Below are 15,159 nucleotides of genomic sequence, written 5' to 3'. Positions count from 1 at the left end.
CACCCCTCAGGGGGGATGGTCACACCCCAATCCCTTCTCCTCCATTCTCCTCTCGGGATCTTGGGTACGCACGCACACGCGCCCGGCGTGCGTTTTAAGTCACCGGGTCCGGGGCGCGAACCGCGGTCAACTACATGGGAGTCCAGCGACATAGCCATTACGCTAACTGCTGGTTCCCTTCCATGAACTTTTTGAAGTCCCTTGAACATCTACTTTAATATCTAATTGTAGCTTATACTATCACAGTATTTAGCCACGTGTCACTTATCCACACAACCTATTTTGTCTGATGTCAGGCCAAGGCCTTTCCCTCACTGTGGTTTGCTGGTCTGAGAGTCATCCTTTCTGCATCCAGTGTGTATCCTCTGGTTCCCACTGGTTCCTTTGAATGGAGCTGTAACAACTTAAGTGAAGCAGTTGGAGTATATAATCCTAAAGTTCTCCAACCTCCCACCCCTCATCTTTTCTAGTTGTCTGTTCACACCTAATATGGCAGCCCCTTTTTTTTAACCTCCAAATCATTACCTTTGTTCCTCCTCACTGTTGTTTTCACCCCTGTGATTTTTGTGCTATTTACCCAAACGTCTGTTCCTAGTAGTGAGCAACTGGCTGAAGCGGTCTGACCATTGGTAGGGAGAACAGCTTGTTCATCGGGCAGGAGCCGGCTACCAGCCCAGAGCTTTAGCCTAAGCTGGCCTCAGAGCACACCAGCAGTCCTGGCCAAGTGGAGCTGGTAAAATGAACATTGCTCCAGAAAGCACTTACCATGCTACTGCCTGCTGGCTGGAGAGAGGTGGTTCTGTTGTGAAAACATCCCTCCTTGTGAACCCAAAGGAACTGGCTGCCAGTCTGAAAGGGAAATAGCCAGGGATGAATTCCTGGGTTGATGTTTTTAAAGAATCGTGAATACACACTTAGGTAACTTTCATCCAGGGTGGAGAGGACAAATAAATGCAGGCCAAGTTCTAATGATAAGAAGAACAGAGCTGGAGTATGGACAGAATTACCAGGAGAAACAGCAACTGAGGGCCTCCAGAGTTTCAAAACTGGCTTTTTGCCTTCTCCCCCTTTTTTTTGAAATATGCTTTGAAGCCACTTTGTTTTTCCTGTCTCTGTTATCTGGAGCCTGAGAAAGGAGCTGCTGTTCCTCTCATGTTGGTTGAGTCTGGTCTTAACCAGTCTCTCTTAGTGGTGACCCAAAGGATGTTCAGAGATTCTTGCTTTTATGTGTTCTTTCTGGTTAGATTTTGAGGTATTTCTCAGTGGTCCCCAGTCAGGCTGGCTGGAGACCAATGGCTGCAGTCTCTGACTTAAAGCCTAACCTGTTTTTGTGGTTTGCAAAGATGATAACTTACACTTTCAAAACAAACAAACAAACAAAAAACCCTTCTGCATCTTCCCTCTTGTGCCCATAGAAGGAGATTTGGCTTATTCATTTAGAGAGAAATAGTCCTCTGACGTTCTTCAAAACTTTGACTCAGTCATGTAATCTTTCTGGGTATAGATGGCCAATCCAGCTTTATTTTTGCCTGTGAGATGTCAAGTTCATTTAAAAGTTGGTTGATAGGTGATCAAAGCATTGCTAAATTCTTAATTGTTAAGGCAATGCCTTGCTTTAGGATTTGTATCCCTTTTCAGAAAAGATAATGTTCATATAAAAATCTGTTTATTCGAATTTGATAATCCAAAGTGTTCAAGTTATTCCACGATTATTTCTCCAAATAACTTTGTGGTGAACACCTCTGACTTGGCAATGCACAGAGATGGTAAGCATTCATATTGGGAGAGACAAGCCATGTTTAGAAGAGAAAGCATTGGTTCAAGTCCCAGTCCAACCTAAAGGCCAGGTATGGTGGGGTACACCTGTAATCCTGATAACTTAGAAGCCTGAGGCAAGAGAATTGTGAGCTTGAGACTGGGTTGGGCAACATATTGAGACCCTGCTTAAAAAGGGGCCAGGCCTAGGTATGTCTGTAGTCCCAGCTGGTAGACTGAGGCAGGAGAATTATGTCACAGCAAGATCTTGTCTTTTAAAAAAATTAAAAAGCATGTATTTGCAAGTTTAAATGTATTTGTAATTGATTTGCATATCTATGAGATTTATCATATATTCTAGTGCTTACAGTTTGAAAGAAACTGTGTTTATGGAGATTCAGAAATTTATTTAATAGAATCTGTATCTTGAAACATGCTCAGGCTAGTCAGGGAGGATAGATATACACAGCTAAGAGGATAACTTACCTAACAGTTCAAGATGTTACCAGAGTGGCAAATGATGGTATTGACAAATGAGAGAGGAATTTAAGAATGAGAATACTTATCGAAGGCAACAGGTGGAACAGATTATGGAGCAGTATACCAGAACAGAATGAAAAATGTTATTGCCAATCTAATATAGGCCTCCCCATAGACTAGTATCCCATTTGGCCGGCCACTGTTCAAATCCCAACCTTGGTGGCTTGAAAAACACTCTGGGTGCACGTGTGTGCATGCCCCAAATCCTGACAGGATGGAGAAACAGAGAAGGGATTATGGAATAACCACACCTTTGTGGGGTGCTTTCTCCCTCTCTTTTTCTCTCCCCCTCTCTTTGTATCTCTCTCATGAATGCATGTACCCTCTGAAAACTAAAAAAAGAAAAGCACAGTAGAATGAATATCAAATGTATACAACATAATTTAATCTTCAGTGTTGATGATGAACATGTTTAATATCTTTGATTTGATTCTTACATACTGTAGGCATGCTTTGGAAAACCATACTACACGCCACAAAGATGTACAGTAGTTATATGTAAATCAGAAATTATAATAATTTATTTATTTTATATCTTGAATTATATACATCACTTTGCTTGTAAGTTGAATTTACCCAACTTGAATACACTTCACACCAGTCCAGTTGAGGATACAAAACACATAATCAACAGATAATAACCCCTTTCTGTGGTAACATTTTTAAAAATGTTGTGAGAATAGATAAAATTTCAACTGGACATGTGAAACATGAGCGGTGTGTGGATTAATGCACCAGCAAGCACAAGTTGTATTGTGTAAGACCCTGAGCTAGTCTGGAGAAGGGGGTCAGTGTGTTACTACAGCCTTATTCTGAAGTAGGGGGTTACCCGTGAGCATTTGGGACAGGTGTGGAGTAAATGAAGCAGGTGCTAGTGAGTGCAATGAAATGAGGTTGCAATAAACCTTATAGTGCTGTCCACACTGAATTTCCAAAGGAGCACCTGTTTAAAGATTCCCTATTTAGGAGTTTTCTAAGGTTAATACATCCCTATAGACAATTTTCTCAACTGGGAATAGTGACAGGACAAAACTTGAGGACCTTGATTCATCAGAAGGGTTATCTTGGTAGCTTTATTTACTGTTTGTTCATGCTTTCAAATTGGAATGATAGAGAGACCTTAGCATAGAGTCACTGGGGAATTTGGGGACCTGTGGAATAGCCTGTGGCTGTTATTAGGGACAGGTCTGTCAAACACTGCTGAAGGATGTCTCCGGAAACTCTACTGGGAAATCATAGATGTTGCTCTGTCTTGTTGGACAGAGTTTGCCTAAATCTTAAATAGAAATTGTTGATGTTTGCATCAATCATTTCCTCTTAATTACTCTACAGATGTCTCTTCTGAGGGCTCCTGCTCATGTGGAATGGGCTTATTCTCAGAAGCGGAAGAAGACAGTCAACTTCCCCATGTGTGTGGAATGTTCCAGCCCAATTAGAAAGAGATAATTGTATAATAAACTACATAGGAATTGGAGGAAAATATTGGCCCAGACATTTAGGACCTAGATAATACTTGTTTATGTTTGGCACCAACACCTTTCCATATTCTAAAATCAACAGGTATAGTTGTTTAAAGCAACTAAAATGAAAAATAATGTAGGTGTTTATACCTTCAAGAAGTAGCCCCCTTACAATGTATTTTTATACTAATTTCACTGATTAAAAAGGTGTTTTTTATAAACAGTATTTTTAGCAATATTTATAAATTTAAGCTATGCCTTAGCATATTTACATGACATTCTAGAAGAAGTAAAACTAATGAAAGGCGAGAGTAATCAAATTGGTAGTTGCTTGGAGGTGAGTTGACTGGGAAGGGGCACGAGGGAACTGTCTTTAGTGATAATGCTTTCTGTGTGATAGAGGTGTGGGTTACAATGGGTATCTCTCAAACTGACCTTCTACTATTAAGATCTGCGTATTTATGTTGATAATACCTTAATCAAGAAAAAATTTAGGCCCACAATAGCATACACTATATACTGCTGCTTGGCAGGCTGAGGCCACATAAGAGGCCTGGTTTCAATTCCTGGGTCACCCTAAAAACTAGGGCATGGTGGTATGTGCCTGTAGTCCCAGCTACCCAGGAGGCTAAAGCAGAAGGCTAGCAACAGAGTGAGACCCTCTAAAATACCACACACGCATGCTTCTTTTAAAAAATTATCTTAAATCGTTTCCAGTGCTTTAAATTTTTTTCAAAATACCTTCCCCATGGGCAAGCTGGTGGCTTGGTGGTTAAGGCTGCTGGATCCTACATGGCTGACAGTGGAATTTGAGTCCCAGACCTAGTGACTTGAGAAACAGGCTGGGTGCATGTGTGTGTGTCCAAAATCCCGAGAGGAGAATGGAGGAGATGGGATGGCAGTGTGGCCATCCCCCTCCAGACTCTGGTGTTTTCTCACTCTCCACCCCCCCCCTTCTCTCTCTGGCAAGCACATGCACCCTATAGCAAAACTAGAAAACAAAACAAAATACCGAAATACCTTCTCCCACCTTTCACTGGTAGGAGATAAGGGCAATAATTGAAATTCTCATTTAATTATTTCCGATAAACTTTTGAGGAAAGTTGTAGGACTATTAAGGTGTGGTTCTTTCCTCAGAGTTTGATACATCAACTTTCTTTTCTTTTTTTATTTTTAAAGAGACATTTTTAGTATAGGATATGTGTGCTCACCAGAGAGACAGAAAGCAAGAAATCACCCTTCAGGGGAGATGGCCACACCATATTCCCTTCTTATCCATTCTCCTCTTTGGGTCTTGGGTATGCACATACATGCGCCCTTTGTGAGTTTTTAAGCCACCGGGTATGGGACTCGTACTGCAGTTGACTACGTGCGAGTCCAGCAACATAACCATTACACCATCCGCTGGTCCCAATATATCAGCCTTCTTTGAGGAAGAGAATAATAAAATGGCTCTCAAGACAGTAATACCAGCTTCATTGGCCTGTGTCCCTCTCTCTTCCTCATACTTTGCCGCCCTTTGTGAGTTTTTAAGCCACCGGGTATGGGACTCGTACTGCAGTTGACTACGTGCGAGTCCAGCAACATAACCATTACACCATCCGCTGGTCCCAATATATCAGCCTTCTTTGAGGAAGAGAATAATAAAATGGCTCTCAAGACAGTAATACCAGCTTCATTGGCCTGTGTCCCTCTCTCTTCCTCATACTTTGCTCCAACCCTCTCCTCCAGTGTGCTTCTGACTGGGGTTTGGGTAACAAAGCGTCTGCTGGGTAAAAAGAAAAAAAAAAAAAAAAAAAAAAAAAAAAAACAAAAAAAAACTTAAATGGATTTTTTTGTCCTGCTACTTGGAGTCTCAGACTTTAAACTAGGTAGATTGGATGTTTCCCTTCTCTGCTATTGCCTGGTAAAACTTTAATGGTGATAAATAGGAACTGTTCTGAAGAACTAGATACTCGTAGGCAGCACGTTATCTTCATTCACATCCATTCTCTCTAGTGCCTTACGAATGCAGATGATGTTTGCAAGGTTGGATGGGAGTGCCGGTAGTTTCTCCAACTTCGCACAGGTCTAAGATGTAGAAACTAGGCCCTGAAACCCCTTAGATGCTGTTGATTGTAGAAGCATGGAAATTGGAGGGTACTCAACTACAAACTGTTTGTTTTACTCCATCTTTCTCGAATACTACCAAATATAAGCTGCCTTGCTCCTTAGCTCTGGGCTAAAGGCAAGGGGGTGTCTGTTCATGGGCACAGCTGTGGATTCTAGAGCTGACTAGGTTGGTCACAGAGGGACACAGGTGGGCTTCGTTCTCAGCTTAGCGCCTCTGACTGCAAAGGGCTGTTTATGAGTGTGCATGTTGGGAGGAGTAGATATCTGCCACCTTTTATTGCTTTCTTGAAGCACAAATTGTGAGCCCTTGATGACATCTATAGTTTCTACTTTACTGTGAAGGGATGCGTTTCTTTCTCTCTTTAAATACAGAAGCATAAACATAAGCAACCTTGATTTTTAAGCTCATGATGTACAAGCTTTATATGTTTCTGTCTTTTGTTGCAGAAGCTTCTTGAGAAGGAAAACAGGGTCTGTTTTGTTCACCTTTGAATGTCTCGAGGTCCTGAAGCAGTGCAAGAAGAGTGCTCATTAAATACTGGTGGAGGGACCAGCAGTTGGCGTAATAGCTAGGTCGCTGGACTCCCATGTAGTCAACTGTGGTTCGAGTCCCAGACCCCGTAGGTCACTCCTCTTAAACTCACGCCAGGCACATGTGTGTGCATGCCCAAAATCCCGAGAGGAGAATGGAGGAGAAGGGATTGTGACACTGATACAGGCATCTGGGAGTGTGGCGAGGTGAAGATACTCCTGTTTTCCCAGAAGGCAGCCTGCTGATCCTACACATTGGGAGTGCTTCCTTCGGGGATCTCAGGCTGGAGCTGCTTATTATTAGAAACACCCTGGGGGGTTATTTCTTGCTCTCTTGTCTCTCTCTGTCTTTCTGGCAATTGTATGTACACTATAGCAAAAACCCGTCCAAAAAAAAGAATACTAGTAGAATTGGTGGAATTGGGAGGACTGCACAGATCTGGGTGTGGCAGTGCCTGATTAAGGACAGTGACCAATACAGAGTGTCTTGGTCCCTTTTGCTCCTCACAGGAAGGAAAAAATCTTTTGTGGCTGAATCAGGCATTTATAGGTGCTCATGAAGGAGTTTCCCCAATGATTTCCATTTCTTTGTTTCTTTTCTTTCATTTGTTCATTCAGTGAGTGAGGTGTTGTGCTTTACTCTAAAATGAATGAATGAATAGGGACCAGCAGATGATGTAATGGCTACGTCACTGGATTCCCACATAGTTGACAGCGGTTTGAGTCCTAGAACCGGTGGCTTAAACTCACGCTGGGCGCGTGTGTGTGCGTGCCCAGGATCCCGAGAGGAGACTGGAGGAGAAGGAATTGCGGCGTTGCCATCCCCCCTTGGGGGGTGATTTCTCGCTTTCTATCTCTCTGTCTCTCTCTGTCCTGGCGAGCGCACGCGCCCTATAGCAAAATCCTCTCAAAAAAACCCCCCAAAAAACAATGAATGAATGAATGTAATCACTCTTGGCTTCAGTGTCCTCATCTTTATGCAGAAAATTGAGCTAGAATATCTCTGAAGAGGGATAGTGTGAGGGTGAGGATCATTTTTATCATATCTCCAGCCTCAATCTCGACCCCAAAGCAGCAGGCTATAGGAAGAAATAGTGCTAAACAGCTCTCATTTGTACTGAGGCCAGATACCACCCCCTGTCCCCATGGAGGGCTCCAGCTCACAGAGAAGTGAGCCTCTGCCCATGGCGCCTGTGATGGGGAGTGTGCCCCCCTCCAGACAAGGAGCAGTGGTCTTATTGTCTGTCCCTGCACACACTGCATGGTTAATGATAGATCCCTGCATTTCCCCGTAGGCCACTCCTCTCAGACTGTGCTCTGACACTGATACAGGCGTCTGGGGGTGTAGCGAGGTGAAGATACCCCTGTTTTCTCAGCAGGCAGCCTGCTGATCCTACACACTGGGAGTGCTTCCTTCAGGGATCTTGGGCTGGAGCTGCTTATTATTAGAAATAGAAACGTTTCAGACATCGTCCAACACAAGGGAATGGAATTGGCCCAGCCGTCCTATGCTATTGGGGATTATGCCAGGGACTGCTCATTTGTGGTTTGTGCCCTTAGTTTTTCCCCTCCTGCCTTGTGATTCCTGGGAGAAAGAAGGCCATTTTATTTTTCCTTATTCAGGACTAGCACAAAGGACCAAATTCTGTATCTGTTGGTATTCAGGCTCATGGTGAATTTTTCTAATCATTTTAATCCTATAAAAAGCTCCTTGAAAGAATAATACACATCAGTTAAGTTGGCATAGAAACATGGAATGCTTTCAGCGGAAATGTTGTCAAATGCCGTGGTTTGGTATTGAACGGTCATTGGGATGGTTGTGTATGGATGCCGTTGTCTGGATTCTTTCCCAAAGAAAGAATGCAAATGTGGTGATGTAATGTAATCGCCATTCTGCAAGTCTGTATCTAGGAGTTCCCGAACAAACTCTCTAAACATGTGACTCTCGTCATCTCTGTTCAATGGGCTCCATCAGCTCCTTGCTTTCTGGAATGTCTCACACATACCCTCCCCTTAAAACTGTTGTTTCTACCCTTAAAGGCCTACCTTAATTTTGATTTATTTTTTTTCACACGGCCTTTCTTTAGCATCACAGATCTCAGTGAGTTCATCTTTGTATAACAAGTTTGATTTGTGCCTGCCAGAGTATTTTCTCATTTATTTTCCTTGCATTGCCAGTTTTTAGTCATACCTTTCTACCTTGGTAGATTGTCAACCTCTTGAGGAAAAATAAGGGCATGTCCTCTACAGTTCTCTATCCCTAAACTCTAGTGCAACATCATAGTGCATACACCTCTAACATGGGTCAAGGTCTTGCCTCAACACAGCAACTGTGAAGTGTGTTAATTATCCCCATTATACAGATGGGAAAAGTGGGGTTCTTTTTGGTAGGAAATATTTGAATAAGGTAACACAACTGTGTAGTTTCAGATTAGGATTTGAACTGGACTTTTGACTCTAATTACTTTTTGTCAAATTATTTTCACTTTTACATTACATGTATTGATTTGGGTTGTTAATACACACAATTAGTAAAAAACAAAACAAAAACAAAGGTTTTGACTCTATTATACCATACCATACTGGTAACTTATTATTTGATTGTTCTTAAAATGATCTTCTTTTCCTCCAAGAATGAAATTCACTCTTTTGACTTCTGTTTTGTTAGTGGTTCCATCACAAAGATCTTGGGACAACTTCTTTACCTTTCTCTCACTCATCCTAATTAATTGATTGCTCAAGGCCAGCTCATACCTCAAAGGGCTTCAAGGCTGAATCTGCCTTGTCCATTCTGTCTACTCCCCTGAACCCAGTCTTCACTCTCTACCCAGATGACTGCAGTCTTGCTATCCTCCCTAACTCCCTTCACCCCCTTCCAGTTTATCCTAGGGTTATTTGGAACCCTTCAGAAACCCACAAGAAGTTCTTCTATCTTCCGATTAAGTTTTAATCTCGTGCATCCTTGACTGTTTTCATTAGGTCTGTGTATTTACTTTTGCCATTCTGGGGCAACCAGTCTCAGTTTTTAAATAATGGTCTTAAATGCATAAAATAACACATAGGATTACAAAGGGAGCCACTTATATTGAAGTAGTTATAAAAGCATATTTTGAGGGACCAGCAGATGGTGTAATGGTTGTATCACTGGACTCCCACATAGTCAACCATGGTTCAAGTCCTGGACTTGGTGACTTAAACCTCATGTGGGGTGCATGTGTGTGCGTGCCCAGAATCCCAAGAGGAGAATGAAGGAGAAGGGATTGTGGTATGGCCATTGCCCCCTGGGGGGTGATTTCTTTCTCTCTCTCTCTCTCTCTGTCTCTCTGGTGAGTGCACAGGCCCTGTAGCAAAAATCTTTCTCGCAAAAAAAGCAAATTTTGATATATTAGGTTGCTAGGAAAGTTATGATGTATTTTTTTCCTCTATGCAAAAATGTGTCATGACTTTCCCAACAACCCAATAGTAATCTGTTTCCTTATTAATACATTAAACAACAAAGGTCTCCCAGCCTGTGTAGTAACTACCACCATTTTAAAGTAATGATGAGCACAAATGGAATTTTGAAATGCCCACAGCTTCTGTGATATGATATGCAAAGATCTGTGATTTGGTTAGTAACGAGTCACAGGTCTTTCTTATAGATCTTTATCTATTGTATATTTGTAATCAAATGAAATGCCAACTTTTAGTTAGAGGCTAATGAAAATGAAGTGTTAACATTTTGTTCATTTGCATTTATAGACCCGAGGTTAACCCTCCTTCCTTAGTTTGTATCTCAAGACTCTATGTGGTCTTTACGGGGAAACTCTGGGAAACGTTGGCATAGGCAAAGACTTCTTAAATAAGACCCCCAAAGCATAGGCAATAATCCCTAAAATAGACAAGTGGGACTATATTAGACTAAGTAGTTCCTGCACAGCAAAGGACACAGTAACAAGTGTGAATCGACAACCCTCAGAATGGGAGAATATTTTTGTAAAATATGCCTCAGACAAGGGACTGATAACCATAATACACAGGGAATTCAAGTGCCTTACACACAAAAAAAGTGATTAACCCAATTAAAAGATGGGAAAATGAGCTGAACAAAGATCTCTCTAAGAAAGACGTATGAACATCCAAAAAGCATATGAGGAAATACTCAACATTCCTCATCATAATGGAGATGCAGATAAAAACTACAGTGAGATACCACCTAACCCATCAGAATGGTAAAGATTAAAAATATAAAAAGTGATAAGTGTTGGCGTGAATGTGGTGAAAAAGGAACTCTCCTACACTGTTGGTGGGAATGTAAACTGGTTCAGCCACTGTGAAGAACAATATGGAGGTTGCTCAAAGATCTACAAATAGAACTACCATTTGATCCAGCAATCCCACTTCTGGGTATCTACCCAAAGGACAAGAGAATGCTCAATTGGAAAAGTGCTTGCACAGCAATGTTTATTGCAGCATTATTCACAATCCCTAAGACATGAAACCAACCCACATGTCCACAAACTGATGAATGAATTGAAAAAGTGTGGCATATATACTCTATGGAATACTATTCAGTCATAAAAAACAAGACCCTGGCATTTGATAGAAAGTGGTCAGATATGGAGGATCTATTTCTGAGTGAAGTAAGCCAGGATATGAAAGAAAGATATTGTATGTATCCATTTAATATATACCAACTACTCGCACTTTATGGTAGAGATTGAAATATTGGAGGGCATAAAAGCAGTGAAAATAGTGATAATGAAGACAGTATGGAATGAGGTGGAAGAAGAGAAGAGTATGGAGAAGGATAGCAAGAGAACAAATAGGTATGACATAAGTGGTTTATTACCTGTTGATGATGACATGTGTAGTATTCTCTTTTTAAAAAAAGAATTATTTATTTAATTTTATTTATTCATTTATTATCACTTTTTTAATTTGATCAGAGTGAGACGCAGAGGGAGAGAGAGAAGGAAAGTGCGAAAGCAAGCCATCAGGTCCAGGACTCAAACTGTGCTTGGTTATGTGGGCGTGTCCAGTGCCTTAACCTCCACACTACCTGTTGGTCCTCCATGTATAGTATTCTCAGCTGGACTGGTCTGAGAAGTATATCATGTTGGATAAAGTCTTTTTACAAGCAAAATGATAAATAGTGATTGACTGTTTTAAAAAATTGGAATAATAATAATCTGGAAAAAATAACAAAAAGCTATTTGAGGATTATGGGGATTTTAATGTCTTTGTATTGACTGATAGGCATGATATTCCTTCTGGAAAAAGAAATGTAATACACTGTAAAGTTATATGTGATTCAATGTAATATAAACAAGATTATGATGATAAATTTTAAAAAGAATTAAAATTAAAAAAAGAAGGGAAAAAAAAAAGACTCTATATGGTCTGCTTTGTAGTTCTCTTTTACCTTTTAGGCTTTAGGTCTATCCACTCTTCCTGTGTGGGGCTCTGCACTCTGGACCATACAGAAGGACACGAAACTGGGAACCATCATGTCTAACCTGACCCTTGCATCTTTGTTCTGTTTTCATCTGTGCAGGTAGAAGAAGGATGGTGGGAAGGTGTTCTCAATGGGAAGACTGGAATGTTTCCTTCCAACTTCATCAAGGAGCTGTCAGGGGAGTCAGATGAGCTTGGCATTTCCCAGGATGAGCAACTGTCCAAGTCAAGTAAGACAGTCCATCCCACCAAGCAGGAAAGGGGCGGGGGACCATCGGGCTCTGCTCCAGCCTCTCTTCTGTTCTGTATCCTATGCTGAAAGGCTGTGACAAAAGCTCCAGAGTGTCTTCTTGGTTGTACTGCCTTACCCCTCTGTGCTTTAGTAAGTGTATCATATGAAAGTGTGACCTACAACCACACATTCTGTGCATCTCTGGCTAGGTGCCTGCCAGCCCTCCTGCCATGGGAAAACTGTCTCATGGGTGACCCATGTTGCTGTGCCTCCATATACTTCTAAAGTGTCACTAATTGTAAGTTCATAATTATTTTTAAAATGAACCAAATGATATTGCCAGTATTTCTCAGCATCCCTTGAGGAACTTGGAAAAGGATGTTTAAAAAAAAAAAACCATTCATTAGTGGAGAGAAGGGCTGTGGACAAGATGAGTGCATGCCGATTCCCTCAAGTATATGACAAGACAACTGAGAATCCAGGCCCCACCTTGGGTGAGCATGTATGTCCTTCTGTGATGGTGAGAACAAACTTCAGGTCTTTCTTTCTCCAGGGCCTGAAGGTCTCCCTCCAGCTTCTCTGCTGCCCTTTCCAGCTCACGGAGCAAAAGGTCAGGACCGGGAGGCTTTGTTCTCCCAGTCACTAACCCAACTTCCCATATGGGCGTCTGTGTATCTCTTGTGCCGTCTTGAGCCAAGGTCATGGGCGTGAATGTTGTAGGAGACTCAACTGTGTCATAGTGGTGTGACACTGTGTAGGGTTGCAGACTTTCCTTTCTGACAAGAGGAGGACAGCTCAGTCCTGCCAGAATAATTCCTGAAGGTCTCCTTTCCACTTGCAAAAATCTGACTTGAGTGGTTTTCTCACATTAGTTTGTATCTCTTTTATTTAACCAGTAGCATGATTGGACAACTGACGATTTGGAAGTAAAGCCATTTCCAGACAAATGCACCGTTGACCTCTTACCCTTAGTGTGTCAGCAGCTCTGGCTATGCAACTTGATGTATATAGAAACAGCACACTGACTGGTTGGCTCTGTGGCTTCCCCAGAGCTCCTGCTCTCCACTGCCAAACCTGGGACCCTCCCACCCCTGAGCCCCATTCCTAGAGACTGTGATATGAAGGGCTGGAGGGGATTTTGGAGCAAATGAGGTGCTTGGATTCTCTACTAATATGGCGCAGCTAGTGAATATGGCCAAGAGAAGGGGTGTCTTTAATCCCATGATAGTGTGAGCTGCTGTTCCTCTCAAAGTCAGTATTAGTCCATATTAGAATTTTAACTGCTCTGGTGTCTTCTTTTGAACACAGGAATAGAATTATACGTGATAGTTAGGTCCTATAATAGTGATATTATACAGGGGCCAGCAAGGGGCCTGGTGCTTGAGGCGCTGAACTCCCACATGGCCAACCGTGGTTCAAGTTCCAGACCTGGAAGCTTGAAACTCATGCCAGTTGCATGTGCATGTGTGCCCAAAATCCCAAGAGGAAAATGGAGGAGAAGGGATTGCAGCGTGGCCATCTCCCTTGGATGGGGCTTTCTCACTTTCTCTCTCTAGTAAGCACACATGCCCTATAGCAAAAATCTCTCTCTTTTAAAAATAATAATAGCAACATTGTACAATACATCAGGGACATTGAAAGTAAGTGGGCTTTTTTGGAGGGAGGACCAAATCAGGTCATAACATTATTTCTGTAAGGAGTTGCATTATGAGTTCCCATAGCAGTTCTTTATATAAACCACCTCACTTATAGAAGGCCCTCAATAAATGGTAGCTTTCATCATTAATCAGGATAAACTGTTGGGACATAACCAGTTAGTGTCAGCAACACAGAGGCTGATACCATGTTCACTGAAGCATCATGTCTGCATTTGAAAATCGCTTTGGGATTCCTATGTTAATACAGAGAAAAAGATCTGGGGAGGTATTGGAAAACCTCTCTGGGAGAATGTTGACATCTTGGTGTTTTAGCTCTGTTCTCAGAGCCGGAATGTCAGAGAAGTTGTGCGTCTTATAGTTTTGGACTTTATACACACACAGACACACACGCATACACACACACATATATAAATTTTTATTTTAATTTCTTTTCTACATTCAGTCATAAACACTACTTAGCTTGTAAAGTGAATGTTCCAGCACGAATACATTTCTCACCAGTCCAGTTGGGGATACTGTACACATACATTATCATCAAGAGGTAATAATCCATTTCTGTGTCAATGATAGAGACTGCTGACCCTGCCTGACCCCTCAGTTCAAGGTGCATGGTGCTGGATTTCTTGGTGCCAGAATAGTAGGAGGCTGGGTTGAATGGTCTTCCCTGTTTTTCAGCCTTCCTTCAACTGCTCAGAAGGGGCAATTTCTTTTCTAGAGACTACCCCACAGCTACCAATTCTCTATCAACTAAAAGCCTTCTGTTCCAGGACCAGGAGAGCCCAATAGTTTCAATAGTCAGGTTTAGTTGCCATAGAATCTGTCCATTGTTGAGGGAGTTTTGAGGTCCCTGGAGAGGCATGGTCTCCCAACAAAGATGGATGCTTCTGATATAAACTACATGTCTTTCATACTCTTTCTAGAGATACAGTTAAGGAAAAAGGGCCCAGCTCTACATCTGTCTATATCCATCTCTCCAGCCTTCTTTGTCTTTCTCTTTCTGTTCTTCATTCATCAAGTCTTTATTGAGGCCCCTGTTGTTACGAAGACACAGTTCAAAGCATTGAAGATACAGAGACAAATCAGATAGGGTCTTTGCTTCCAACGAGCTCACAGTGTGGAAAGGGGGGCATGCAAATCATCACAAGTCCAGGAAGTGCCCGGATGCTCTGCTGGCAGGTCTGAGGAAGAGTGGGAATACAGAGTCAGAGAGGCCATTCCCATAGGGCTGTGGGGGCAGTAGTGGTCATTAAGGGATTTATAGAGGAGCAGATGTCAGAATAATGTACCTATAGCTTGCTCAATTGAAATAATCCTTTGACAGAGAAAAATAGCATCTCTCAGTGTTCTGACAGGATTTTCGGTAGCTGTTTACACGCAGGTTTTACTTCAGCATGTGACTGTGAAAATTTACATAATCAGATCAGATCAGATGCAG

At 41.9% G+C, this 15,159-nt stretch overlaps 1 protein-coding gene across 4 annotated transcripts in view; it reads left to right on the top strand.

Annotated features, from left to right (window-relative positions):
- The window catches only part of SH3KBP1 (SH3 domain containing kinase binding protein 1), a gene marked incomplete at its 5' end in the record, with an annotated part of 236,129 nt that overhangs the window by 41,922 nt on the left and 179,048 nt on the right, over window positions 1–15,159 (top strand). For 2 of the 4 annotated variants that reach the window (XM_006157986.2, XM_014591385.1), the window contains 2 exon segments: window positions 11,935–12,064; window positions 12,620–12,676. In XM_006157986.2, coding sequence (XP_006158048.2) covers window positions 11,935–12,064; window positions 12,620–12,676 — 187 coding nt within the window. 4 annotated transcript variants of the gene reach the window in all.

This window comes from Tupaia chinensis, unplaced genomic scaffold (assembly GCF_000334495.1).
Source record: "Tupaia chinensis unplaced genomic scaffold, TupChi_1.0 Scaffold000567_2, whole genome shotgun sequence".
NCBI lineage: Eukaryota > Metazoa > Chordata > Mammalia > Scandentia > Tupaiidae > Tupaia > Tupaia belangeri.
Note: the sequence above shows the minus strand (reverse complement) of the source record. Positions and strands in the feature narration are given on the sequence as shown.